Source organism: Myodes glareolus, chromosome 3 (genome assembly GCF_982192425.1).
Source record: "Myodes glareolus chromosome 3, mMyoGla1.1, whole genome shotgun sequence".
NCBI classification, from domain to species: Eukaryota; Metazoa; Chordata; class Mammalia; order Rodentia; family Cricetidae; genus Myodes; species Myodes glareolus.
Window position 1 is genome coordinate 120700379 of NC_142028.1, and position 26315 is coordinate 120726693.

The following is a 26315-nucleotide window of genomic DNA, read 5'->3' on the forward strand; positions in this document are numbered from 1 at the left end:
TCCAGGTGTCTTCATTAGGGCAGTTGGGCCTAGTTAGGTTTAGTGAATCAGGAATGTTTTATGGCCTCTTATTTTTTTTTTCATGTAATTCACTGCCATCGATCAGTTTCGATGTTGGGATTTCTGCTACTTGATCTGATGAATCTGTGGTTCTCTTGTGGCCTCACTCTCTGTTCTTCTAGAAACACAGATGAGAACCACAGTACAGCAGCATGGGTGTTTTTATTGTGCTAACCAAGGCTTGGCAGAGAGGGAGGCAACTTGCCCAATGCCTTGCAGCTGTTAAGCAGGACATAGGCAGGAACTCTGAAATGATCCCAGAGTTCACTGGGACAAGTAGGGCAAGATGGTGGAAAGAGACATTTGTGAATAAAAATTAATGTGATTTAATTTTGTATGATTCACGTGCCAGAGAAGAAGTTCTGTAGAGTGGGAAGAATATTTCCAGGAGAGCATGCCACAGCTCATTTAGAAGGGTGTGTGGATGCACACCATAGGCACTTATGTGCATATTCAGTGCTTTCAGCTGCAGGAAGCTGGGAAGAAATGTGAGAAGCAAGCAGTAGAAACAAGGGCTGATTTTTATACCTCCATGGATCACAAGAACCCCAGTGGCAGAGAGCTCTGAGTCAAGGTTAGGCTGACTTCCTTCCATGCTGACTATTTGCTATCAGTGTCCCATCCTCCTAGGTCAGTGTTCAAGGCAAGGGAAGGGAGAGTCTGGAGCTTCTCTCTTCTCTAGTGCACCATCTCCTTGAAGCCTCAGCAGATTTCACATAGGTCTCACTGGTTGCCAGAGACCCCTGCCCATGTCCTCATCTGGTGTCTGGGAGCACAGGGTTGTGGCATTTTGGTTGTGGTGTAGTAAGTGAACTGAATCAGTTCAGAAGCCAGGAGGGAAGCATCTGCCTGCCACACGGAGAAGACGCTGGGCACCCTCCAAGTGCTCGAGCCCGGCTGTGAATGGAGCACCCCAATAATAGCTGCAGACAAGAAAGCTGTGCTGAGCTTGGGAGGCCAAGGAAGTGCCCAGCATGAGGCATGCCCTAGGTTGAATGACATAAGGTGCCCCCTCCCATCTAATTCTAGATCCCAGTCTCCACAGTATACACTTTTAGAACGGGAATTAACCCAGTAATTAATAGAGTATAGTTTTGACAGGGGAAGTGGGTGTGAAGAGCACAAAAGTCGCCTGGTTATCAGCATTTTCTGGGCCTGGGGTCTGAATGGAGAGAGAATGGTGTCTGTTGTGGCACGGGAGCAGAGCAATGGAGGGGCTTGAATTCGACGCAGAGAAGTTTATTGTTTGTACTGTAGACCACCAGACATTTTTCAACATGAAATAGTAGTGAGAGGTGCTATTTCGAGATGATAACATCGTTGGTAAAACAGCAGGGAATGAAGCTAGACGAGGTGCTTAAGGCCTGAAGCATAGAAGAAAATGTGCCGTAGTCTGAGCATTCTGGGGAAGAATCGGCAGCTGTATTTGCCTGCTTGGACAGGACGACAAAGGGGAATTTAGGATATTCCCTCATGCAAGCCTAGGTCAGGAATTGGAGTGGGCCTTCTCAGACAGGGAAAGGGTAAGAAAGACCAGAGGGGGCAGAGTCAGACCGAGCTGCCTCAGAGACAAGGCCCAAGGCCTAAGAGTCAGTTGAGCATGATGGTTGCTGCTATCATCTTTCACCTTGCTGTGGTTGAGCTCTCATCTTTGTTCATCTTCAGGGCATGGTGATATAGAAGCCTCCTCTTGCCTCCCTTTTAAGCTCACTGTCCTTGCCCTTTAGACCCTGGCTGTGTGTTACATGGTTCGTGGGCTGGTTTTCATTGCATGCTATATTTCTTCATTGTCTCGGCATATTTCCTAGAAAGATTTACCCATCCTGCCTGGAGGCTGTCTATAAGTCACCATTCATGTGTGTTCTTATAGGTTCCACAAATGTTTCTGCTTATGGCTCAGAGCTGCACAGCTCTCTGACATCAGAGATACATTTCCTGAGGAAGCAGAACCAGGCCCTCAGTATGATGCTCGAGAAAGGGGCCAGAGGTAAGAAATCAGGGGCCACCTGCAGCCTAAATTCCAAAACCCTTTGTCAAAAGACATCTAGAGCTGACACTCTAGATTCCAAAGGGGCGGACCTGACAGTTTTCTACCTTGAACTGCACACCAGTCCTGTGGAGCATTCGTTGTTTTATAGCTAAGACAACGAGGGCACAGGTGGGTTACAAACCGCCACACCTACCTGCTGTGACAGCTAGAGTAAAAAGCCCCCAGAGCAGCTGGGCTGTGATGGTGCCCACCTTTGATCCCAGCACTCGGGAGGCAGAGGCAGTCGGATCTCTGTGAGTTCGAGGCCAGCCTGGTCTACAAGAGTTAGTTCCAGGACAGGCTCCAAAGTTACAGAGAAACCCTGTCTCAAAAAACCAAAAAAGAAAGGAGGAAAAAAAAACAAAAAACCCCAGAGCAGAGTCTCTACCTGGGTCTCAATATATATTGCTGTATTTTCTCATCCCATTCTAGGAAGAGAGAATCACTGGAAATTTATTACTGCCAAATCTTTCCTGGAGATTTTCTCCTACCAGCGAAGTTTATCCAGCATTCCTTATAAAGATCCTTAATTCCTTCTCTTGGAGCTTAGCTGCCAACGAGCTTTTACTGATGTTACTGTTCATATTTATAATGATTCTAGAGTGAAGAATTATTAGCCCTGTTTCTCAAGTAAGAATTCACAGCCTAAGCAATTGCCCTGATGTGGTCACTGAGCTAGAGGTGCTAGAGCTAGAATGTAGGCCAGCTTATCCCACAGTCCTGGGGGGATATGGATTCTGATTTTGCCTTAAGAGTCAAAACTGGGGCTCATACAGTTCATGCATTCATTCAATAACTTTTCTCTATCCTGACCTACAGGGGAGCTTGGTAGACCGATACAGAAATAAAAATACAGTATTTGCATTAGAATGGGCAAACCTATAGCAAGGAGTGAGGCCTGCTGTGATAAAAGGCAGGCCCTTCAGCTCAAGTCCTCAGGAGCCAAGTCTACAAAGGAAAGGGATGCTTATTCAAGGTGTCTGAGGGTCAGAGTAGGAGAAGAGGCGAGGCCCAGGTTAGAGATGGAGAGTGTGCACCAGTTAGGAGTGATGCAGCTGTGCTGATGTCACATGGACCAGCAGGAGCCCTCGCGTACATGGAAATACTTGAATCCTGGTTAATTGTAGATCTACATCCAAGGCTGTGCCCCTTCCTGTCTATATGGCTGCAGGGAAGCCTAACCTGTCTCTCATTTGTTTCTCATCTGGAAGATGGGGAAATTGCCAGGGCCTGCCGTGGCAGTCTGCTGCAAAGACACAGGACATTGAAACATGAGAGGCTTGCTGTAGTGCCCGCACAGTTAGTGCTAGGGCGTGCTATCACTGCCACTCCTTTGGCTCTCGTGTGATGGATCTGAGGCCTGGGCTAATAATAAGCCTGTCTAGACAGCAACTCTGCATCCTCAGTCTGGCCCAAGGGAGGAAACTGAGGCACTGAGGAGTGAAGAGCTTCACTTAGGGTCTCAGCCAGCAAGTGGAGAAGCTGTACTAGAACTCTGCCTCCATCTCCCTGCTGGGGGCCTTATTGTTTCCTGAGCCTCCAAGGGTATCTTATTCCTCTGGGGAGCCCATGGCCTCCTGTGGAGTTCTGCAGGAGGCTTGCTGCTCTCCATACTCACTGATATCTGGTTCCTGCCTGTCGCTGTACCCATCATATATACTCTCTAAGGCAAAGTAACAGAGATTTTCAAGAACCATTATGTAATAGGAAGTTAAATAGACCCCTTTCATTCTAGTGATGTTTAATCTGTAGCCTTGATATTGACAGATTTACCTGCCTAAAATGCATAGGATAATCGGAATGCCAAAACTATAAATGCCAGATTAAATCTCATTCTTTTCTGTATTCTTGGAGTGCTTCAGCTGAACTGCCGTACCAAGGTAATAAGGCTGGATAAAACAAAAGGTATCCGTTCTCATTTTGGTATTTGCAGATAAACAGAAAGAGAATGAGAAATTACTTGAGTCCCTGTCTAGGAAGGCTGCAAGTCTTGAGCACCTTCAGCTAGAGTACACCAGTGTGAAGGAGGAAAATGAAAGGTTACAGAGAGACATCAGTGAGAAGGAGAGGCACAATCAGCAGCTGACCCAGGAGATCTGCAGCAGCCGCCAGGAGCTGAGCAGGTGGGCTTGACTCGGCTGTCCCCTATGGCCTGCTATGCCTGAGGATGTGATCGTGGCACTAGGCACAGTGACTCCAACCCTAGTGTGCAGAAACAAGCATTGTCAGCTGGGCATAAAATGTGTGGAGAGTGGTCCTCTAAAAGAGGAGGAGGATACTTGGGGGGGCTAGTATTTTCACTAGGGTGGTCAAGAAAGGGCTTTCTGAAGAGACTCCTTTGAATAGAGAGCCACACAGTGAACATGTGAGGTGAAACTATTGGAGATGGCCATGTTTGGCAGAAGGCACATAGTGCCTAAGACAGAGTTATATGGTTTCTATGGCAAACCAGAAAGGGTGCTGTGCTTGGCTATAGTAGGAGCTGAGGGAAGGGAGGAGGGTGGATGCTTAATCATTTTGGCTTCTAACCCTCGAAAGACTCCAGTTTTGCCCCAGATAGCATAGGTCACTGAGAGATCTGAGTGAGCCAGGGAGATGTACATATACTCATTCTTCCTCTTAGACTCCACCTTATTCTTTGTGTCAACACACAGGACTGTCTCTTCTGTCTGAGTCACCTCCCTCCTCCCTGCCCAGGTGCCATCAGACATTCCCGAGTGGAGGTCCTGGATCTTCCCTACCTCTGTACCTCTAGAAAGTGATAGCCTTTTGGGTTTCTTTGGCAGGAATTGGAGGACACCTTCCTTTAGAATGTCTATAAAGGTTACTTGAGAGAAGGTCTGTTGAGTGAGAGACATAGGACATGTGGGAACTGGGAGCTGTGATGGAACTCTTAACCATGCATGTCCTAGCACATTTTGTCCACACCCTCTGGCTGACATGGCCTAGGCCTGTTCTGTGAGTACTGGATAAGCCTCCTGGAGGAAGAATTAACTCTTTCAACCTTGCTGGGTTTATTTCAGGGTACAGGAAGAAATGAAGTCAAGGCAGCAGCTGCTCTCACAGAACGATAAGCTGCTCCAGGCCCTCCGAGTGGAGCTGAAGGTTTATGAGAAGCTGGATGAGGAACATAGGAAGCCACAGAGAGGTACTGTGTGCTCAGGGCCAGGTCTGAGGCATCTCAGGGCTATGAGCTTACCCAAAAAGCTGTCATTGGGTGTAGGAGAACATGGCTCTTGTTTTTCCCTATCCTACCATTAAACCCATACTGGCCCATAGATAGACTAGGTATATTTAGAAGCAAACTCTTTGGCCCACTCTTTGTTTTTGACGCAGGGTTTTTTTTATGTAGCACAGACTGGCCTTAAATTAAAAAATCCTCATGCCTTAGCCTTACAGGTATATATCACCAAAAGCTAAAGTCTGAAATCTCACTTCTTTCATCTCAGCTTGTTGTGACTTCACCAGTAATTGGGTCAGTTATAGCCTCTATAAGCAGGTCTGTCAGTATCCACCGTGAAGCTGTGAAAGTTAAATGAGGGCATTTATTGAAACAACTTAGCCACATTCCTGGCACATAGTAGGCATCCAAGAAATAACTTTGTCATAGATTTCCCATCATTCATCCAGCAGATATTTCAGAGTGCCGCCACATGCCGGACATTACTTTTAGGTGCTTTTCAGCCTTAGTGTGCTCTGTTTCTAGAGAATGCAGATCAGAGTGCCTGACTATAAGGTCTAACATTTGAGAATCAATTTGGAGGCACAGTGGGGGGTTTTCTAAAACTAATTTTCCAGATGGTTTCTCCCTATTGAAAGTTTATCTAGAAAGGGTCATCTCTCAGCTTTTGCTTCTTCTCAAGTTGCTTCTCTTTTCTTGCTATTGTGCCTGCCTTTTTAATATACTGTAGCCCTTAAAATCAACCCCTTTCATTCTATAATTCTGGTCCAAATAGATTTTATTACTACCAGACATAATTTCGGGGTTTGGTGTGCAATTTGCTAGGCTTTTATGGCCAGAAGTGAAATTAATTTCCAGCTCTTACTTAGCTTGTGGAATAGCAGCAATTAAGTCAGCCAATATTTTTGTTTTTAAAGTCGAGTTGTTATTTTAAATTGTACCTAGTTCTTAGGAGGGGGCTGGATGGTGGTGATGGGTTGAAATGCCCTTGAGTCTCTTTGATGGCTGACCTTTCATCTTGGGAAATGTTAAGGCTTTCCTTTGCATGTGTCTGCAGAGGCCCAAGGTGAAGCATCTAAAGAAGGCTGGAATGGGCCCGATTCTTTCAGTGAACTGCCTGGCCTCCTGACAGAGATGAGGGCTCTCCGTGAGCAGCTAGAGAGGAGCATTCAGACTAACAGCACCCTGAGGAGCAGGCTGGAGGAGCAGCTGTCACAGGGAGCGAAGATGCCCCAGGAAGGGGCCCTCACTCTGGCTGTCAAGGTCCCATCTGCCACCGAATGTTCACTTCAGCTGGACGAGCATGGTAGGAACTAGGCTCTTTTCCCTTTGTGGACGCTCAGCTCTCTGGGTCAGTACGATATGTGATCCTCTGACTGATGCCCTCTGGCTGCTCTCAGCTCACCTTTCAGCATCGTTGCATAGTCTCTGTGTAGACACTGGGTTCTCTGGAAGTAGAGTTATGGCTTCCAGTGGCCCGTGCTGTCTCGTCTTGCTGTTTAGTCCCACCTACACCTCACCAAGAACTTTTGCCTTGGTTTTGTTTTGCTTGGTTTTGGTTTTGGGAAGACGATTTCTTTGTATAGCCATGGCTGTCTTGGAACTCTCTATATACCAGGCCAGCCTCGAACTCAAGGGATCCCCCTTCCTCTGCACATCTTCAAGGTGTGCACCATGACTCCCCACTCGCTTGTTGCCTTTAAATGAGATCCTAAATCTCTTCCTTACTCTGGCTTTCAACATCTCATAAGTCCCAGGAAGCTTCCTGGTAACAAATGGGTCTGAATTGCATTTGCTTGTGTACTTGTATGGTGCTAGAGATACCTGGGAAGGGCAGAAGATGTGCAGACTTGCCACACACACACCCAGCAGGGGCTGGAACCAACCAGCAAGCAGCTCACATATGGGCTTCCTACCAACTATATTGTCTGTCTGTTACCTTACTATTTCCCTGTTGGTTTAGAGTTCTAGTTTAAAAAATAAATGGTAGCATGACTTGTTGTTAAATAATATTATTAGGATAAAAACCCAGCATGGTTTTATCTCAGAAGATGGGGTGGTCTTATTAAAGCATATTTGCCTGGAGTACCATTACTCCACATTCATAGTGGGGCATGGTGGAAGAAACTTGCATGGGAGATTCTAGCACCTAAACATACTTATTGTTCTGCCACTGGCATGCTGAGCTATTTCAGTCTCCTGGTCTCTTTCTTTGAAAAACAAACTACAGCATTGTTCTGCCCACTAAGCGCTTAAGAGTTCTGGAGCTTCTCAGGGGTGGAGTGCTTCATGTATTGTCTAACGTCTCATGGACCTCCAGTCAAGTGTTTCAGATGCATCCCTCCGAGTCTTGTTGCGGGTCCCTGTCCTCTCGTGTTCAGGTTACTGTATCAGCTTCCCCGCTAGCTCTTCCACTGCTGCTGAAGCACCTTCCGCTCCTTCAGCCAATGGCCGCTGAAATACCAGCCCACTGGGGCGTGGTATATTTCTCTTTAAAAAAGAATGGCAAGCCTCGGCTCGCTCTCTTGGTTCCAGCTCCTGCTCCAGCGACTAGGCTCCTTTCCTAACGGTTTGTGTTTTGTAAGTTTTACCCCCTCAAAATAAATATCCCTTTAAAACCTAACTGGTGTGGGATTGTTTTGTGCATTATTCCACTCTAAAATATAGACCTCAACCTAACATTTCCCACCTTGAGTGGGTCACATAGCCCTCAGGGTGCAAGCCCTGCATCCTACTATGCCCTTCCCTGTATCCGGACCTTAGCTACAGGAATTATGTATCTTCTCCCTAAATGATGACTCATACTCTACTTCACTTTTCTTACCCTCTTTCCCTCGAGGCACTGAAAAAATTTTAAAAGATAATTTAGGCATCAGCTTCTGGGATGCCCACATTGGGTCCCCCTCACCTGTCTCTATGCTTAGCTCTCTTATCCATGACCACCCTGAGATGAAGTTAACTGTTTACTGTTTTGACAGGAGGGTTCTTCAAGAGAGGACTCTGGGCCTGACCCCTCTGTTACCTGGTGTCTACACAGGGTACCGGGGAGTGAATAGAATATGCATGGTCCTGGCTACAGGATTGTGTGCGGTGAAGGTGTGAGTGACATTTAGTTTCTAAAATGAATGGATGCATGTGATATACTTTACCACGTTCTAATTCCATCCTTTCTCTAGTGTTAATGATGGTAAGGCTCATTTTCTCTCTTGTTTTGTTTGTTATAGATGGCACCAAATGTCCTGAGGCCAGTGATAATTCATTTGATCTATTTGAGTCCACCCAGGCAATGGCACCTAAATCAGGTATAAACTGGTTAGCTGCAGCAGTGTTGGGTATGACATTAAAGCTTTTTAAATAGAAGAAAGGGAGGTCCCTGGCATCCCTGGCTGCTGGGCAGTGGTTTGGGAGTTAGGTTTGTATCTCTAGAAGATACTCTCCAAGCCACTGAATTCATCCTAGGAGTTAACCATGTACAACCTCAAAGACTTTAAACTTAAAGTTTTAAACTGAAACCACCTTTGTATGGATTTCAGGGTCTCTGGGATCCATCTTCAGCAGTACTGGACAGTCTCATCCCTCTGCAGTGGGGGCTGACCACACAGACGAGTCTTTACCTCCAACTGTGCTTTAACATTCTCACGTTTTTTAATTTTCACCAGTCTAGTCCCCCCACTTCCTCAAGACTCAAGAATGCAGGCATCTCTGTAAAATGCCTCTCCAGCCACTCCAGTCAAAATCAACCAAGTTAAAAAACAATAGATTTTCTAGCTGTATAATGCTGACTTCCTGTCTGGGACAGCTCAAGCTGCCCCTTCCAGGGAGCCTTCCTTGACTTCTCTCCTTGCTCAGATAGCTCTTTAACCTTGATCTCTGGCTCACTCTCACTTTGCATTTATAATTCCTGCAGCTTCTATATTCCCATTAGATCCTGAACTATTGTCATGAAAATAATAGCATGGTTCATCTTACCAGCCTAGGGTCTACCACAGAGTGAGTGCTCAATAAACATTGGTTAAGTTGATTTCAGTCTTTGCTCAGTGTAAGATAATACAGCTGTAGGCTCAAGGTCCGGCCCCATTGCTCTCGTGCTCTTTCAGCATAACTCCATGGGCACAGATGCCACCCCAAGTAGATCTAACATTTGCCTCTTCTTTTGTAGCTTCCGAGACTCCTCTGCTGTCTGGAACTGATGTGGACTCCCTCTCCTGTGACAGTAGCACTTCCATTATCAGCCCCCCTTGCATGCCCTGCCTGGTTGCTGAACACCATGTGTGGGCAAGCAAGAGTGGCCCCCATGTGCTGGGCCTGATTGGGGACTATGAGGCCCTCCATAAGCAGATCAGCCGTGGCCAGAGACTGCTTGCCAAGATGGACATTCAAACTCAAGAGGCTCTGGGCCCCACAGGTCAAAAGCTGGGGCCAAAGGTAACCTAAGTGTAGGGCTGATGTAGTGAGATCCTTCCTGTTCTCAGTAAGCAGATAGGCTGGCTATATTCTCTGGAAGATTCCTAATAGCCTAGACTTTAGTAAAGCCCTAAAAGGGAGGAGTTGGGAACTGTTGCCCATCAAAGCGTAGAGGTGAAGGGGCAGATTGTTGGTGATCAGTGGCCAGCAAGTTGAGATTGTACCCTGGGTTATGATGGCCACTGCTATGTGACTTCTCACTTCTTCCCAGACTTTCTGCTACTCTTTGTCCCTCCGTCCTCTTGTGTCCAGTCATTGCACCCCTCCACTACACACCATCTGGGCAGACTTGTCTACTTGGCTCCTGGGCTGCTGTGGGGCAGTTAGAGGCCCTGATCTTCACGCACACTGTACCAGACCCAACCAGCCTGTCCCCTTATCACACAGAGCTCTCATCTGACCGTGAGCCACTCTGTGATGCATTTGTTCCTGAGAGATGTTCTATGTCCACCTGAAGGTCATCTTCCTGCAGAGGAGATTCTGTGTGTATTTGCTCAGAACAGCCCTGTGAAGGAGGTTATATCAGTTCAGTGTAGAGATGCTGAACACTGACTGTTCTCAGTCCTGCAGCCAACATGCTTCATTGTGACAGAGCTGCCTTCTGGCCAGTGTTGGCCGACTGACCCCCTTCTCTCTGGGCAGCAGCTCTAAGGACTTCTGGTTGCTGGGCTGGCTTCAGTCAGTCTGCCCACTGTCAGTCACCACTCTTTCCCCGACATGTCCCACTCTGAACAGGCAGGGCCACAGGTGCTGTCCTTGTTTCCCACCATATCTCTCCAGCCTCCTTCTCTTGACTTTTCTGGCTTGGCATTCCCCATCCTCAGCTTCGCTCTTCTCTCTACCTCATCTTCCTGGAATCCTCCTCATCTCAAGTTACCCGTTGTCACAGACTTAGGTGTCTGACACAACTCATCATGTGCTTGACATGCATTACCTCCAAGGCACCAGGTGAGAGATGGTACTAAACCTTTGAGCTTCTATTAGTCACAGCTTCTGGATCCCACTTTGAAGGCTTCTTTTCCTTTGCATGTATATGTAGGTATGTTGTGCATGTACATATGTATTATGTATGTGATTACCTGTATGTGATTATATATATATGTGCAGATACTAATATGTGTGGAGGTTTGATGTTGATTTCCAGTCTCATTGCTGTCTACATTCTTTAATGAGGTGGAGTTTCTCGATTGAACCCAAACTCACTGATCACCAGTGTAGCTAGCCAACTGTTTGAGAGTCTGGATCCCCAAACTCTCCCTCTTTAGTGCTTGGATTTTAGATGGCCACCACACTGCCCAGCATCTACATGTTCTTGCTCGAACTCTTATCTACATGCTTGCTCAGCAAGCACTTTGCCCACTGAGTCATTTCCTCAGTTAGTCTAGATTGTCACCGAACACAGCTGAGTTCCCTATGGTATTAGCTTTGGCTTTGTGTGTGACTTTGCTTTTTTTGTTTTACTTTATTTAAGAATCATATTTGCATTTTGTCTTCTCCTAGATGATAAGCGCCACGAGAGAAGGGATAGTGCTTTTATGGAGCATTAAATAAGCAGTACCTACTCCCCTTAAGCCTTGTATAGAATAAGTGCTTGGTAAATAATATTGAATAAATTAACACTAATAAGATTCCTGTTCTTTTCTAATTAAAAAATACTTATTTTGAAAGCTAAAATTGTAGAAAAGAATAAAAACAAAACTTCTCTTCAAATACCACTTAAAGGTCAGCACTTGTAATTGTGTGTGTGTGTGTATGTGTGTGTGTGTGTGTGTGTGTGAGAGAGAGAGAGAGAGAGAGAGAGAGAGAGAGAAACATACAAAAATAAACACATATTTTTGGGACACTTGAAGTTTATCAAATAGTCAGAAATAGGAGGTTCATATATTTCAGCTACTTGGTATTAATACTTTTTCTTTTGAGCACTTGCCTTTTCAGTGACTGCCAATACGCTACTGCAGATGTGGCATGGACTGTTCCTTCTTTCACTGTTTGTGGGCATGTCAACTGCAGTGAGTTATCTTTTTGACTATATTTTGATTAGGTGTAAAGTAGGTTTCCCCATTTAAAGGCTGGGAAGGTTTTAGGAATCCTGTTCACTGTTAGCATGTTACTTTACACTTCAGAGAGCTTGTGCCTATGGTTCTGAGCTAATGCCTGTTTCTGGACACCTTTGTCTTTGTTGAATAATATTCATATTTTTGTCATTTTGCTATATAAACAGGTGTGCAGTTTTATATCTATCAGTTGCAAAGAGAAATGCTTTTCAGTTTGCTCTTGCTCCTCTTTTTATCTCTCTTTCGCTACACCACATTCTTTCTGTTCTCTTGCCTTTGACACCTCCCCCATGTGAGCGTGCCTCCAGCCCAGAGACGGAGAGAGGTTCCAGAGACCCCTGATACCATACATTCTCAAAAAGCCATCTGTAGCAAATATATCAGTGTTGTGCCCTGGGCTGTGTTGCTATCATTTGCTCTCTGGTGGTCTGGATGGAGTTACCGTGGGTTACAAACCATGGTTACTGGCTGGGCTAAACTTACCACCACACTTCTCTCTACTGTAAAGCTCAACCGTGTTGCATAACCCTGGCTCCCTCTCATCATGTAGAACAGGAGCCCTGGTCTGAAGCCTTCTGCTGCCTATTAAGTCATGCTTGTCTGGAGTGATCCCTGTCAAAGTGACTTGTAATAGCCTTGTTATCCTTTGTAGGTTCCACTCTCTGTGCCTCTGAGCAAGTTTCTCTCCAGCATGAACACAGCCAGACTGGTCCTGGAAGAAGCCTCAAGGTTGCTGAAACTCTTCTGGAGGGTGTCAGTCCCCACAGATGGCCAGTGTTCACTTCACTGTGAGCAGGTAGGTGATCCCACATCCTCAGAGGCTCAAGTACTCCAGAGGGCCTGAGTTTCTGTTCATTCTATGGCCAGTTCAGAACTGGCCCACAGCTAATGTGCCCCACCGTAAGGATGTGTTATAGGGCATGGTACCCAGGGTTTGGGGGCCACACTGAGTTCTTAACTAATTCCCAGCCTGCCTTTATTGAGTGGTATTCTGTACAAAGTTCAGGGCCTGGGTTGTGGGACTGATTTGAAAGCATACATGTGTGAACTCTGGGTTTGTTCTTGACTTGCTGGATTTCACCTGTCAGCTTGTCTTTATGGACCAGCTTGCTCATATTCCTAGCCATGCCTTGCACTTCAGGATCTTCTGTTCTATTGATGGCTTCTGCTGGATTTTTGTGAAAAACTATTTAACTATTTGAGAGTGAAAGGTCAGAAGCCTTGTCTTGGCTTTCAACAGTAGGATTCATGTGTGTCCTGGCACAGTGTACAAAACCCTGGCTAATCCTGGAAAAGGATGTTAGAGTTCTGCTTGGTAGCCTGGTGGATAATTTTTATTTCATTTGACTGGATTAATAAATGTTTTCCAAAGGTGAGCACAAAGGCAGAAGGGAAGTTTGCATTTCAAGTCACTACCTCGTTTAGTTTTGGCAGCTCTCAGACCTTCACAACCTGGCAATGAGATTGTTTGTACCGAAAGTTCCCATGACACGAGTGTCCTGGGGAGCAATGTGGATACACCGTGCTCAAAGATGTTTATAATCATACATGTGACATGGGGCAGCCATTCCGAGCCCACTTTTAGTTGGTGGAGCCTTGGATGAAAGATGAGTGATAACTGGATCACTTGAGCTCTAACCTTACTGGCTTTTCTTTCTCTGAACCCACAGACTCTTTTCTATTGGAGGCTTACATGACACTGACCGTCTGCCTGCTATGTATGTCCTATGATTCTGCTGACTGCCTTTTACCCTCAAGTCAAGGAAGAGGGCCCCTTGGTCACTCAGCCATAGCACCATCTTCTATTTCATCAAACCCTTACCCACACTGTAATTATGTATTTGTTTGCTTAATGCCTGTCTCTCTCTATTTTCCTTCAGGATCTAGTTCTGTTTTATTCGTGTTTTTAAATGAATGAATAATTTTTTCCACTCTCCAAAATCATTGCCTGCTCTAAATTATGTTAAAGGTAACATATCTGAGTTAAACAATTTGGTGCATTTTTTTTGCCCTTGGCAGACAGAAGAAGCTGTTTGTTAAGTAGATAGAATCCAGTTTGTCTACTTTGACAGAATACATACACCCACAAAGACACAAACACACAGATATAAGCACACATACACAAGTGTGCACACATACTCTTGTAGCCCTGTTGATCCTCTTCCACCTGCAAATGAATCAGGGGGCTATCAGTGTTTGTGTTGAGGCACCCTTCTTGAGGGCGTCTTGGGTAATGGATTATGTTCACGTCAGCATCATAGGATTCAGAGCCGAGGACCGCAGAGATGCACCATGTTGTTGCTGGTGTTCATGGACTGCTGTGTGGTAGGAAGTTGCTTCTGGGCACATTTCTTTTTTCTACCTCGTCTTCATGTGGCGCCTTTTGCTTGGTGTGGGTGAAGCAGACTTCTGAGTTTTTAGCAACAAGTCTAGGTGCTTCACAACCTCCTCTTTTCTCTGTGTTATCTGTTTACCTTTGTATTTAACTCAACTCCCCCTTCAGCCCCTAGCAATGCCCTGGAAAATGTGCATCAGTTTATCTGAGAAATGTATATGAAGGGTTACCAAATGTAGGTATATCCTTAAAATAGGAGACTCATAGGACTGTGAGGGGTTAGCTTGGAGGGTCAGAGGTAGATGATGATTTTTCTAATCAACACTCATTTGTAGATTTGACTTTGGAGCCATATAAAACTTTGCATAATTATAAATAGAATTAATCAAAATGGGAGTGAGGGAGCAATGTCTAAAGATTCATAGCAAGGGGAAGTCAGCCAGCCATACTGTGTATCACTGGGGACATGACCATGGGAGCAGACATGCCAGTGATACACCACATTGGTTTGAGACTTCCCCAAAGCACAGAGTTTTCAACGGTTTTCTTTGTTGTTCACAGACACTGTTTGCAGGTGTTAATAATCTGGTATGTTTCTGTTGCAAGATAAGTGTAAATTCTTTACATTTATTTATTTTTTATGTGTCCACACATGCTTGTGTACTGACATGCATGTAGGAGTCAAAGGACTGCCTATAGAAGTCAGTTCACTCCTTCCACCACATGGGGCCTGGGACTTCACCTTATTAGCCGCTTTGGTAGCAGGTGCCTTCACCTGTAATGTAAGACAAACAGTGCAGAATTTCATTAGGAACTGAGAGTTTTACTGAAAGATAAATATGAAATCAGAGAAATGAAAACCATATGATCCTAAATTTGAATTATAAGCATAGAAATGAACTATGATGCGTTTTTTGTTTTACAAATTGACTGAATCACTTCACATAAAATACTGTAGAAATAATTGGATTCAGAGCAGCAAACCCAGTAGATACCCTAAGACTGGTTCTGAGAGCCTCTTTTCAAGGGTTGGGCCAGGCCTCCTACAGGAAATGACTTATTTCAGGTCTGGGCAGATACACAAAATGAGCTTAGACCATACAACATCCTAGTGAGGAAGAGGGAGGTAAATCTTGGACCTGAACCACAGTATCCCCTGAAAGTATTAGGTAAGTGCAGCTGCTAGGACCTCACTTTTGCCAGTCTGATGTGTAAAACCAGGAGCATTGAAAACCACAGATTAAAAGAAGGTAGCTTGTAACAATGTACTGCTTGTTTGGATGCTAAGTTGAATAGATTATATTTTTTTTAAAAAAAAAAAGAAGTCTGACTTTGGTTGCTTTTCAGGATTTGACAGACTATGTGTGTGTATATATTAGGCATTCCTAATACACTTGCTTTAAAAGTCTGGTATTTGGGGTTTGTGTTTTCAGGTTAGTCATGCTCAGTGGTGCTCAGGAGTTATCTTGTGCTAATGCTGTACAGGTTCAAAGAGAACTTCGTAGGTGATATATACTGAACTGTTTTATAGACGACACGACATTGGAGGGAGGCTAAACCAGTGTGGCCTTGAACTGACAGTTGTAAGTTCTGGGCAGGTTCCTGGGATTCCTCTCCAATTCTGTTGACTTCTATAGTTATTTGAGATGCTCATCATAACAAGGAAAAGAGTAACCTCTCCAGAAGCCAGGTGAAGCACTGATGGTGCGTGTGTCCTCTAGGGTGGGGGTGGGAGACTTCCACTTCTGTTTATTGATTCTAAGTGCCTACTTGGTGCCACATATTCTGCTTACACTAAAATCTTAGCCCTTGTTGTGGCCTCGGGGACTTAGGTAGTTTTTCTTTTTTAATTCACAAATGGAGTATGTTTGGACAATTAGGTCAAGGTGTCATTATTCATTTTTTTAATTAACGCATTTTATATTTAATTGCTACAATTACACATTTTTATGTGTAATTTTATGCTGTGAGGTTCTAATACATGTGTACAACATGTAACGGTAAGATGAGGGTGATCAGCATGCCCACTACTTATTATTTCCTTGGGTTGTCATCATTCAGAATCCTCCCTGTGCTGGAGATGCACATTCTTAGTCCCATTTTTCAGAAGTAGAAACCAAAACTTCAGGAAGTTACATGACTTGCCTCAGAATTCTGCAGCCAAGAAGTGGCAGAGCTAGGCTCTAGAATTTTGCTCTCTTAGTATACTTTTCATCATGAGATGAACAGGAAGATTTAAGTACACTGAAACAACAGACATAAATATTTAAATTTACTTGTTTTAAGTGCTAGCTTGAAGATGTCCAGTTTTAGGTGAGTGCTGGTAAGCAGTGACCTGCAAACTGCAGGCTGGCACCTGCTCTTCAATAGCCGCTGGTGCTGGTTGGGGTCATTGCTGCCATCTATCATGGCATGGCTTCCTGAACTCCCAGGAGGGAGGGAGTATTAATTGAACTGTTAAATCAGCATTATAGCTTTAAAGAATATATGAATGGGGCTAGGGAGCTGGCTCAGATGGAAAAACCTGTAGAGGCATGAGGACCTGAGCACCCGTGTCAAATCTGGGCCTGAAGGGTATGCACATATCTGAGCCTAGCATTAAGGGAAGGAGTAGTGGCAAAATTGAGTGACTACCTAGCTAAATCAGTGATTTCAGAGTCAGTGGGAAACCTTGCCTCAAAACTAAGATGGATAGCAATGAAGAAAAGCACCCAATGCTGTTCTCTGGCCTCGTGTTTGTGTTCACACAGGTACAAGCACATGTGCATATACACACGTGAATATGTATAATACACACAGATCTGTAGTACATACACACACACACACACACACACACACACACAAATTACCGTTTCAGACAGCCTGAAATCATATCTCTTGGAAATAACTAAGGTTTATGCCTTATCAGTACATCTGTGTTCAGTTTTATGAACACTTGTTGGTTTTGGTTTCTTTATCACTAATTATAATCATCTATCAATAAAAGCCCTGAAACATTGTAGCTGCAGAATTATTCCTTCCTATTTAAGCCCTTTGCTGACCTGACTATAGAAAGAGCAAAGGGATAAACCAGGCAAGCTAGGAAAGAACCATCCTCCCGCAAGACTGCCTTCCCGGCTTCCACCATACTTTGAATCTCATTTTACTACAGTATGAAAGAAGAGCCAGATGCTAGTCCAGTGTTGCAGATGCAGAACTGTAGGGAGACTTCGTCCTAGAATTGTGGCCTGTGAAATCCTGACTAGAAGATAAGTACTAGAGAAGAATCAAAGCAAACCTAATGATGAAATTAGGATCTGTTTTGGAGAAGCACTGAAGTCTTTGTACCTGACGTGATTGGTTAACCTAAAGGAAGTTAAGGTGGGGAATAAAAAAGATACATACCTTAAACATTTTAGTTTAGCTTAAAACAGATAAATGTGCGTTCATTTGTCATTCCTTTGATATAGGGCCAGGCCTTTTCTTTGAATATGGGTCTTCTGATTGGAGTTCCACATCTTCTTTCTTTCACAAACCATATCCATTATGTATTTCTGTCACTACCAATTTCTGTTTCTTTTAGATGAAGAGGAAACTTAAGGCACTTGAGCAATCCGAATATAGAATTCTTATAGACTGTTCCTCCTACATCTTTTATAGTTGTCTCACCCACACCTAATTTGCCAGCAAAGTGTTTTTCAGTGACTTGCCTTTATCTGGTCTCCCATAAAGCATATTTTAGCTTCCATATGACCAGCTTTCTGTCCATATATCTGGCTCACAGGTCAACTTAATATGTAATTAGAATCTGATGTTCTATTGAAAGCACAGATACCACAAACATGTTTGGAAAAAACTAGAAAAGACTCTACAGGGACTACCAATGTACTGTTTCCCTTCTTAGTAGCAAAGGTTTAGTGCAGCCGAAAGAAAAGGGGTGTTCTTAGTCCTGGAGTCAGTTAAGGGGGTCTCCACTGGGACACTCACAGGATGGTGGATGTGGCATGCACACTCCACTCTGAAAAAAAAAAATCAAAATTGGTCTGTACTTGATGAGTATTGTTGTGTTAAGATTAAAACGTTAGAAAATTTAAATCAGCATTATAACTTATGTTAACAAAAAAACTACAAGAATTTAAAACTCATCATTGATGTTTGGTTACCACATCAATATATGATTATAGCTGTAGGGATCTGTGTTTCCCTTTATGAAACAGAAATGCCTCACATACAGCATTTAGTCTGTTGATTTCTTTCTTTCACTAATTATAATCATCTTTTGAAATCAATAAATAGATCTCAACAGCATCCTTTTTAATGCTGCACAATTCTTTTTTATGTAAGTACCACAATTTATTTATTCAGATTACTATGAACCAACTCATTTATTGTTCTTGCCTCTGGCAATGCCAAGGTGAGTGCCCATGGAGAAAGACATCTTCCTGTGCTGATGTGATTGTTCCTGGGGGTAGATGCTGTGGCACAGAATGGACAGGCAGAGAGATAGAATGCATTTACAATTCAGTAGATCTTGCATCCTCACTGGGCCACAACCATCTCAAGGGCTATCACAGTTCTGACTTTCCTTCTGAGCTTTCCTCCTCACCCTTGATTCTGTCCAGTTCTGCTAATGTATTGTGCACAAAGGGCTTCTGGCTTATTCAGATATTTTGCAAGTGAAGTTGAGCATCTTTTGATGTTATTTTTAGTTCCTCCGATGTAATATAGTGTTTTATGTTATTATATTTTTTCTCATTATTTTTTCTTTAGATTGGAGAACTGAAGGCAGAGATCACCAAACTACACAGAAAGTTGTTTGAACAAGAAAAGAAGCTGCAGAACACAGCAAAGCTTCTGCAGCAGAAAAAGCACCAGGAGAAAGTCATCTGGGACCAGTGTGAGTGAGAGGCGGGGGCTGCCACGCTGACCACTGCCTACCTCTGTGTAGTGGTAGTGCCATGGCCTGCACTCTTTGGGGCCCAGGCTTCTGAGCTCATGCCTCCTTCTTGGGGTTTATTTTCCTGCCTCACCCTTTTCGAACTGCACAGTCAGTTCTTCCAGAGTTCTTCCAGGACTGTCCTCTCATGGGTAACAGATGGTGCATTATAGGAGCTGGGTGAGTGTCCTACCTAGGGGAAGGGCCCCTAAACTGATTCTGAAAGGAGTAGACATTGTGATCTGGAGCACAGAATGGCAGTCTAGGACAGGACCTGCAATGATAGAGGTCAGCAGTAGGTTTGGTTTATGTGTAAGAACCTAGAATTATCTTGCTGATGAAATAAAAGCTGACTGTGCAAGGCTGAGGCAAGAGGGACCAGAGAATGGGGCCTCTTGGGAAAGACCTCCAGAGGAGATCAACGGAGTTCCTTCCTGCAGAGGACCAAGCTGGCATGTTTCACATGAAGGTCTGCATGGTGTTCCCACCATGGGTTTCAGGGGAGAAGGAAGAAAGCTTAAGGTCAGTGCTGACTCTTACTCAGCCACATCAGGGCCTCGTACTCAAACCCGCAGTACTCCTCACCGGTGTGTGGAGACAAGCAGCTTCCACCGGGTTCTCCAACAACTCAACGCTGGCCTTGCCTGTGCTCTCAGCCTATCAGATTGCCTGTTTTAGGATTGTCACCAACTGTACCTTCCTCTGTCCACTACTGCAGCCTGTGGCTTCTCTCTCAGCAGCATTTCTTAGAGGCCTGGGGCATACAGGGTTGCGAAGTAGGTGGTCTCATTAGCTGCCCTCTAGGGATCTCCTGGAAAAGACTATGAGGTTAGTGAGGGTTTGAACTGCAAATGAATAAAATTCAGTTATGGCCAGACACTGGGCTCCTGTCCTCTGTCCTTTTCATAGACTCTGGGGTCAGGGTCAGGTAGTTTCTTTTGTAAAGGACCCTGAACTTAATGAGGGGTAAGGGGGCATAAGCTTCAGGGTTATCAACTTGAGGGCCTGCCAGAGGCAGCCTAAAAGTAGTGTGAGGCTTTGGTCCAAGATTAAATCTGATTGTCACTGAGGTATGTCAGTCAGACAGCAGAGGAACAGGATTCCCAGGCATACCTACGTCCATAAGCAAGACAGCAGTGAGTCTTCTAGGCATGCTGAAAACAGGTCAAGGCTTTCACTTGAGCAAGAGGGCACATTAGTTTTCTGGCCATGTGATACAGTCCCTGGAAGGAAGGTTAAGTTTGTTTTGGCTCACAGTTTCAAGGGTTAACCATGGTGGAGACATGTTGGTAGGATCAGTTCCTGTGTGGGGGAATAGTAGCATGAGGTAGCTAGTCACATCATGTGACAGACAAAATGCAGACAAGATTAGAGGGACCACGCTATCATCCCCAAGGCCTGTTCCCCATGACCTCATCACACTAGCCAGGCCTCACTTTACAGCCTCTCCAAATAGTCCCACCAATTGGGAATTGAGTGTACAAAACAGGGAACATTTCGTGTCCAACCATAACAGGGAAAGTGGGACAAAGAGCCTTAGACTGGGCTTGAAGAGTAGCAGGATTTGCTGTGGTTCATTTGTGCATCTGCCGTCACAAGACAGAGCATGAAGGCTTGGGAGATCAGTGACAGTCCCTCAAGCATGCAGGGCTGTGAAGGAAGGTTGAATTTGAAAGGTGGGTGATTGCCCAACAGACTGGGTATTGTTTTATCGGCTGAGAAGACTCCATGTCATCTATGGAAAAGAGGAGCCCTCCGAGGTGTGGGTGACAGTGGCAGTTATCGGCGTGCTCAGGTGCTATGGAGCATTTGGGCCAGACTCCTGAGGGAGCATCACACAGCCCAAGTCCAGGCAATAGGACTTTGACACAGGTTCCCTCCTGAACCTCCTGCTGCTGATTCTGATTTGGCATGAGGAACTTCAGGAGTCAGCAGAATTCAGCTCAGGTGGTGACCCTACTGTGATAAATCAGAAAGCTAGAACCATGCCATGTTGAATCTTGGGTCAGTATTGGGAATATGCTCAGGTCTCAGCTATACCTTCTTGTGTGACATGTATTGCATGGCTCTGATTGAGTTTTAGGCTCTTCCTCTCTAGAGACAGCAGTTTTAAGCAAAGCAGGCCACAGTGGCCTGGATAATAGTTACAATTGCATCAGTAAAATTTGGAGAGTGGGACCACCAATGTAGGGGATAAGATAGGTGCCCCACAGATGCTGGCTGTCCCCCTTTCCAGGCATCTTTACATAGTGCTGCTCGTGGAGATGGTGTCACCAGTGTCTGATAAACCTGGATATCCCTAAGCCCTCCAACCTGCCAACTCTGTTCCTAGTTTTGAAGTGACACAGTGACATTGATATGGTGTTCCCCACCCCTCCTCCTCCATGTGGCAACAGGGATGAAAAAGATCCAGGGATCACCCCTCAGTATTTGAACTGATATTACCTCCTCTCAGAATCTGCAGGAGAGAGCTGGGAAAGTGATGGAGGAGGGTTATTTGTAATTTTACTATGTTAAAATAAAAGCCTTTCTTTTTTGTTTAAACAGAAAAAGGGGAAATGATGGAGGAGGGTTATCTGTCTATTGTGTTATTTTCATTGGTCAATAAAGAGACTGCCTTGGCCCCTTGATAGGACAGAAAATTAGGTAGGCGGAGTAAACAGAACAGAATGCTGGGAAGAGGGCTATGAGGCAGAAGCCATGGAGCCAGCCACCAGGTCAAACATGCTGAATCTTTTCCAGTAAGCCACCACCTCGTGGTGCTACACAGATTATTAAAAATGGGTTAATATCAAGATATGAGAGTTAGTCAGTAACTAACTCTCTAGAGATAATGGGCCAGGCAGTGCTTAAATGAATACAATTTGTGTGTTGTTATTTCTGGGACTAAGCTAGCCGTGCAGGAGCCGGGTGAGGCGAAAAGCAGGCCTGCCCGCAGTTCCCTACTACAGGAAAGGGTAAGACATGGGAACCTGGGTCCTTACCACTCACGAGTCACGTGGCCTGGCACTTTCCACTTCACTTGTGTGCCTCAGGTCTCCTTTGCCAAGTAAGGGGAGTAATCCTGTCTCAATTGAGGACTTCAGTGAGTATTTCCATGTCCTACGGCCAGGTGAGCTCTCCAGTGGGCATTTTCCTTTCCAGTCTCTGGTGGGGTGGGAGATCCCTGGACTGAGTTCTGTGGCCCATGCGTGTGCCTTGTCTCTACACTGAGGTCAGTCTGATTTGGGATGTATTCTTTACCACTCTGAACCTCATCTTCTTATCACAGCAGAAATTTCTGAGTGTTGTAGCATAGATGGTGTACCTATTCAGATGTCAGAGAGATTTCAAAACATAGGCCAGGGAATCCTTACAGTTGGATAAGCTTGACTCACTGGGTTCATTGTTGGAGACCAGCTTTGACAGAACTGCCACTTACCAGGGTGGGGCATGGGGATCAGAAAATTTAGTAATGAATACAAAGACATGAGTAAAAATAATAAAACAGAAACATGGGATAGTATTGGGAGAGAGTTCCAGTGAATACTGAAATCACCTATATTTAATTTTCCATCCACTTTTATACCCCAATACAAAAGGGGGAAGAAGGCAACAAAAGGCTTCTTTACCATGATCCAAAGGAAACTCAAAAAGTTAATTCCTTTAACCCTTTGAGACATCAAGTCATTGGCATTCTGTTGTTTAGGCAGTGAAGCCACCCTAGACCAAGTATCCTGAAGGCAGCTGCTTCCCAAGTTAAACCTCCAATTACAAGAGCAGAAATATGCTTGCGTATCCTGATCATCTGTCAGCAGGGAGTGGATCTACCTGTATGTGCCATCTTACTGTCAAAAGAACCAAGTAACAACATCCTGGGTCAGGATGTGTAGCCCTGGTTGTTGTCAACAATTATTGTACAACCTCAAACTCTCCAACCTTCAGACAATGTGGAAATAGGCTCACATTTTTCAGTCTCCACCGTACATCCAGTGGTCTTTCAAGATTATTTTTAACCTCCATGCCACAACAAGCTTTTCTGGGTCACAGGTCCCTTGATGGATATATCTTGAGAAAGCAATGCTCTATGCCCAGAAAGATTCACAAATTCCTATCCACACCAGAGTTGTATGCTGGGTACCGTATATTGGGCTTCCTAGGGCACATCATGGACCCTGCAGCCAGGGGTAAGGGGGAGACAGAGAGGCAAGGAACACCAGTGAAACTCTTTTTACTCAAATAAAAGTAAAGGTCACTGTGTCTGTTGACCTCTATGCCTCCAGATGGAAGTTTTTGTGAAACAAGAAAAACATTTCCTCCAGGCAGTTATTCTAGTAAGCGGGCAGTGGGCTGTATGTATGCTGGGGTGAGCTGCAGTGGGCTGTATGTATGCTGGGGTGAGCTGCAGTGGGCCATATGCTGGGGTGAGCTGCAGTGGGCCATATGCTGGGGTGAGCTGCAGTGGGCCATATGCTGGGGTGAGCTGCAGTGGGCCATATGCTGGGGTGAGCAGCAGTGGGCCATATGCTGGGGTGAGCTGCAGGTGGGCCATATGCTGGGGTGAGCAGCAGTGGGCCATATGCTGGGGTGAGCTGCAGGTGGCCTCAGCAAGCATGAGCCAAGGGGGCTGGGACTCTGAGGAGCAGGGTATTCCCTGACCCTCACCGGGTCCTAGTTAGGATGGATTCTTATTTTATTCCTTTTTCCCAAGCTAGTCTTAAACTCATGACAGTCCTCTTGCCTCTCAGCATCCCAAGTTCTGTCTCTGATTCTTGAGCAGGCTCAGAAACCTGGAGTTTCCCTCGCCGCTTTAGTCTTTGCTGGACAAGGGGCTATGGAAGAAAGCACCTTTGTGTGTGGTTGCTCCAAGTAGTGGACACTCCTGTTCTCAAATTCTGACACAGCTCAAGTGTCAGTAAGCAGGGGCCCTGGACTCGCGCTTAGCCCACCCCTGCTTAGACAGAGCCGGTCGCCCTGGGGAGCCGTTCTGAGCTGTTTCACTAGCTGAAGGGCAGGAGGAGAAAAATGCCCTGAGTCCTTCCAGGACACCACAGGCATGCTTGAAGAAAGGTTGTTGTGTAAAACTTGGCTTTCACAGTACTTCCCTGGACACTTGGCATGGGCCTCCAAGTGTGGACTTGTTTCCCACACTGCTTTCCAGAGGGCAAGGACAGCAGAGGAAGCCAGGCACTGTCAGATCCTGACCTCTACACTGGCCAACAGCATCCTTCCCAGTCATTAGCAGGTGATCCAGGTGGCCATGCAGAACCAGGCATTGCCTCTGAAAAGTAGCGTGCATACTCTTCCTTCCCTTTGGGTCCCTGTGAGGACTTGAAGTGTTATCCATGGTCTATCCTTCCCAGTGTGTTTATTTGGCCCTGGGAGTTGAAAAGGAACAAGTGAGGCCTTCATACTTCTCTCTGGTCTCCATTGTTCAGGGCTGTTGTGTAGGTTACTGAGTTCTATGACAAAAACCTGAGAAAAGCAATGTAAGGGGGAAAGAATTTCTTTTGGCTAATGGTTTGGTGGAATATGGTCCATCATGGTGGGGAAGGCATAAAGGAGTAGCAGTCTGGGGTAGTGTAAGCTTACAGTTCCTTTATGTCTTGGTGGATCAGAAAATCTAGAGTGCTGGCCAGAGACAAAAGTACATATCCTTTTGAGCGATGGCACCAGTAGCCCACTTCTGTTAGCTAGGTCACAGTCCTAAAAGTTTCCTAAGCCTCTGTGATGATCATCTTTAATCGCGAGTGTGACATATCCTAAAATCATCTGCGAAGAGAGTCTCAATGGGAGATTGTCTGTATTGGGTTGGCCTGTGGGCATGTCTGGAGGGGGCTTTCTTACTAAAGTTAATTGATATGGGAAGACTCAGCAGTTCCCTGGGCAGGGGAATTCTGAACTGGTAGTAGTAGAGAAATTGAAGTGAACACAAGCAAGCCAGAGCATGCATGCTTCTCTGCCCTTGACAGTGAATGTGACCAACTGTCTCAAGCTCCTGCTGCCTCGATGCCTGCAGAGACAAACTGTAGCCTAGAGTTGTGAGCTAATATAGACTCTTATCGGTGTTGCAATTTGCCAGAATATTCTATCACAACAACATAAGTGACACTAGGACACTCTCCAAACCAGCACCACCAGAGGGCCATGTGTTCAGACATGAGCCTGTTGAAGACCCTTCAGACATCCAGTTGTCTGGGTCCAGGCTTCCCCCTCACTGGCTTTGGTTTTATTCTCCTCTTCTGAGGTCTGTGGCTCTAATTGTTCCTTTCTTTGTTTTTTCCTCAGTGGTCATCACCCACCAAGTCCTTCAGAAGGCCAGACGAAACCTGGAGGTAGTGGCCCCTGAGTTTTTTGCACTGAAAGTTTTGGGTGACTAGGGGCTGGGGATGTCTAGATTGTCCTCTTTTGAAGAAAAAAGTCAAAGGTGTGACCAAGGATTACAGCTTCCACAAGCAGCTGTAGTTTCTGCCCAGAGAGCACGAAACATTCCATTATCTCACACCTGTCCTCAGTGGACACTCGTGATTCCTTTTCCAGCAAAGAGCAACCCACGCAGAGGCATGTGTGCATCAGCCTCCTGGAGTGAATGAATGAGTGAATAAGTGAATGCAGTATTTTACTTCAGACAGTCCATGACCCATATTCTCTCTCTTTCTCTTTTCCCAGCAAAGGACCAGGACTACCCATTCAGGAACATCCAGTCCCAGCAGACCGGGTTCATGAAATAATAAATACAACAACAGTAATAAAAATAATAAAATAAAATAATAATAAAAAAAGCTTGTGGTTCTGAGATCTCCTGCCTCTGCCCTCACTGTAGCTCCTGATGGTGAAGGAAGCACGGTCGTGCAGTGATTTCTGTCTGAAAGTTGGCTTGAGGTTCTTTTCTCAAAGGTTCCATTGCTCTGCAGTCAGGCGCCATAAAGGCCGTGAGCTTTGGATCCTGTGATCTGGAGTTTCCTGCAAATCTGATGGGCTCCGCATCCACCCCAGATCTAAGACCCAGTTTCCAGCAGCACTGTCTCCTTAAATGATCCATCCTGGTGGAGCCTCCGAGCTAAGGTTCTGAACTCTTACACCAATGTCTTAGGAGCCAGAAGCAGGGCCTGCAGATCTCACTGTTAAGTTAGGAGCATAACCCCAGCCCCCTGGCATCCATCCCAGGCCTCTGGTCTGGGAGTAACACTGGTCTGGATCCAAATCCCAGAATGCCAGGTCCTGACCCTCCCCAGGGGAAGGTCAGGCCCACTCCCACAGGGTATTTAAGTGGGTTACCAAAGGAGAAACACGTGGTT

At 45.3% G+C, this 26315-nt stretch overlaps 1 protein-coding gene across 13 annotated transcripts in view; it reads left to right on the top strand.

Annotated features, from left to right (window-relative positions):
- Cdk5rap2 (CDK5 regulatory subunit associated protein 2) overlaps nt 1-25799 on the top strand; it is a 183639-nt gene extending 157840 nt beyond the window's left edge. For all 13 annotated transcript variants that reach the window (XM_087904938.1, XM_087904939.1, XM_087904946.1 and 10 more), the window contains 10 exons: nt 1931-2047; nt 4023-4212; nt 5113-5237; nt 6328-6576; nt 8495-8572; nt 9430-9695; nt 12441-12584; nt 18873-18999; nt 25306-25352; nt 25687-25799. In XM_087904938.1, coding sequence (XP_087761064.1) covers nt 1931-2047; nt 4023-4212; nt 5113-5237; nt 6328-6576; nt 8495-8572; nt 9430-9695; nt 12441-12584; nt 18873-18999; nt 25306-25352; nt 25687-25743 — 1400 coding nt within the window. In that variant the 3' untranslated portion in view covers nt 25744-25799. The remainder of the gene's footprint in view (nt 1-1930; nt 2048-4022; nt 4213-5112; nt 5238-6327; nt 6577-8494; nt 8573-9429; nt 9696-12440; nt 12585-18872; nt 19000-25305; nt 25353-25686) is intronic.
- The last annotated feature ends 516 nt before the right edge of the window (nt 25800-26315 follow it).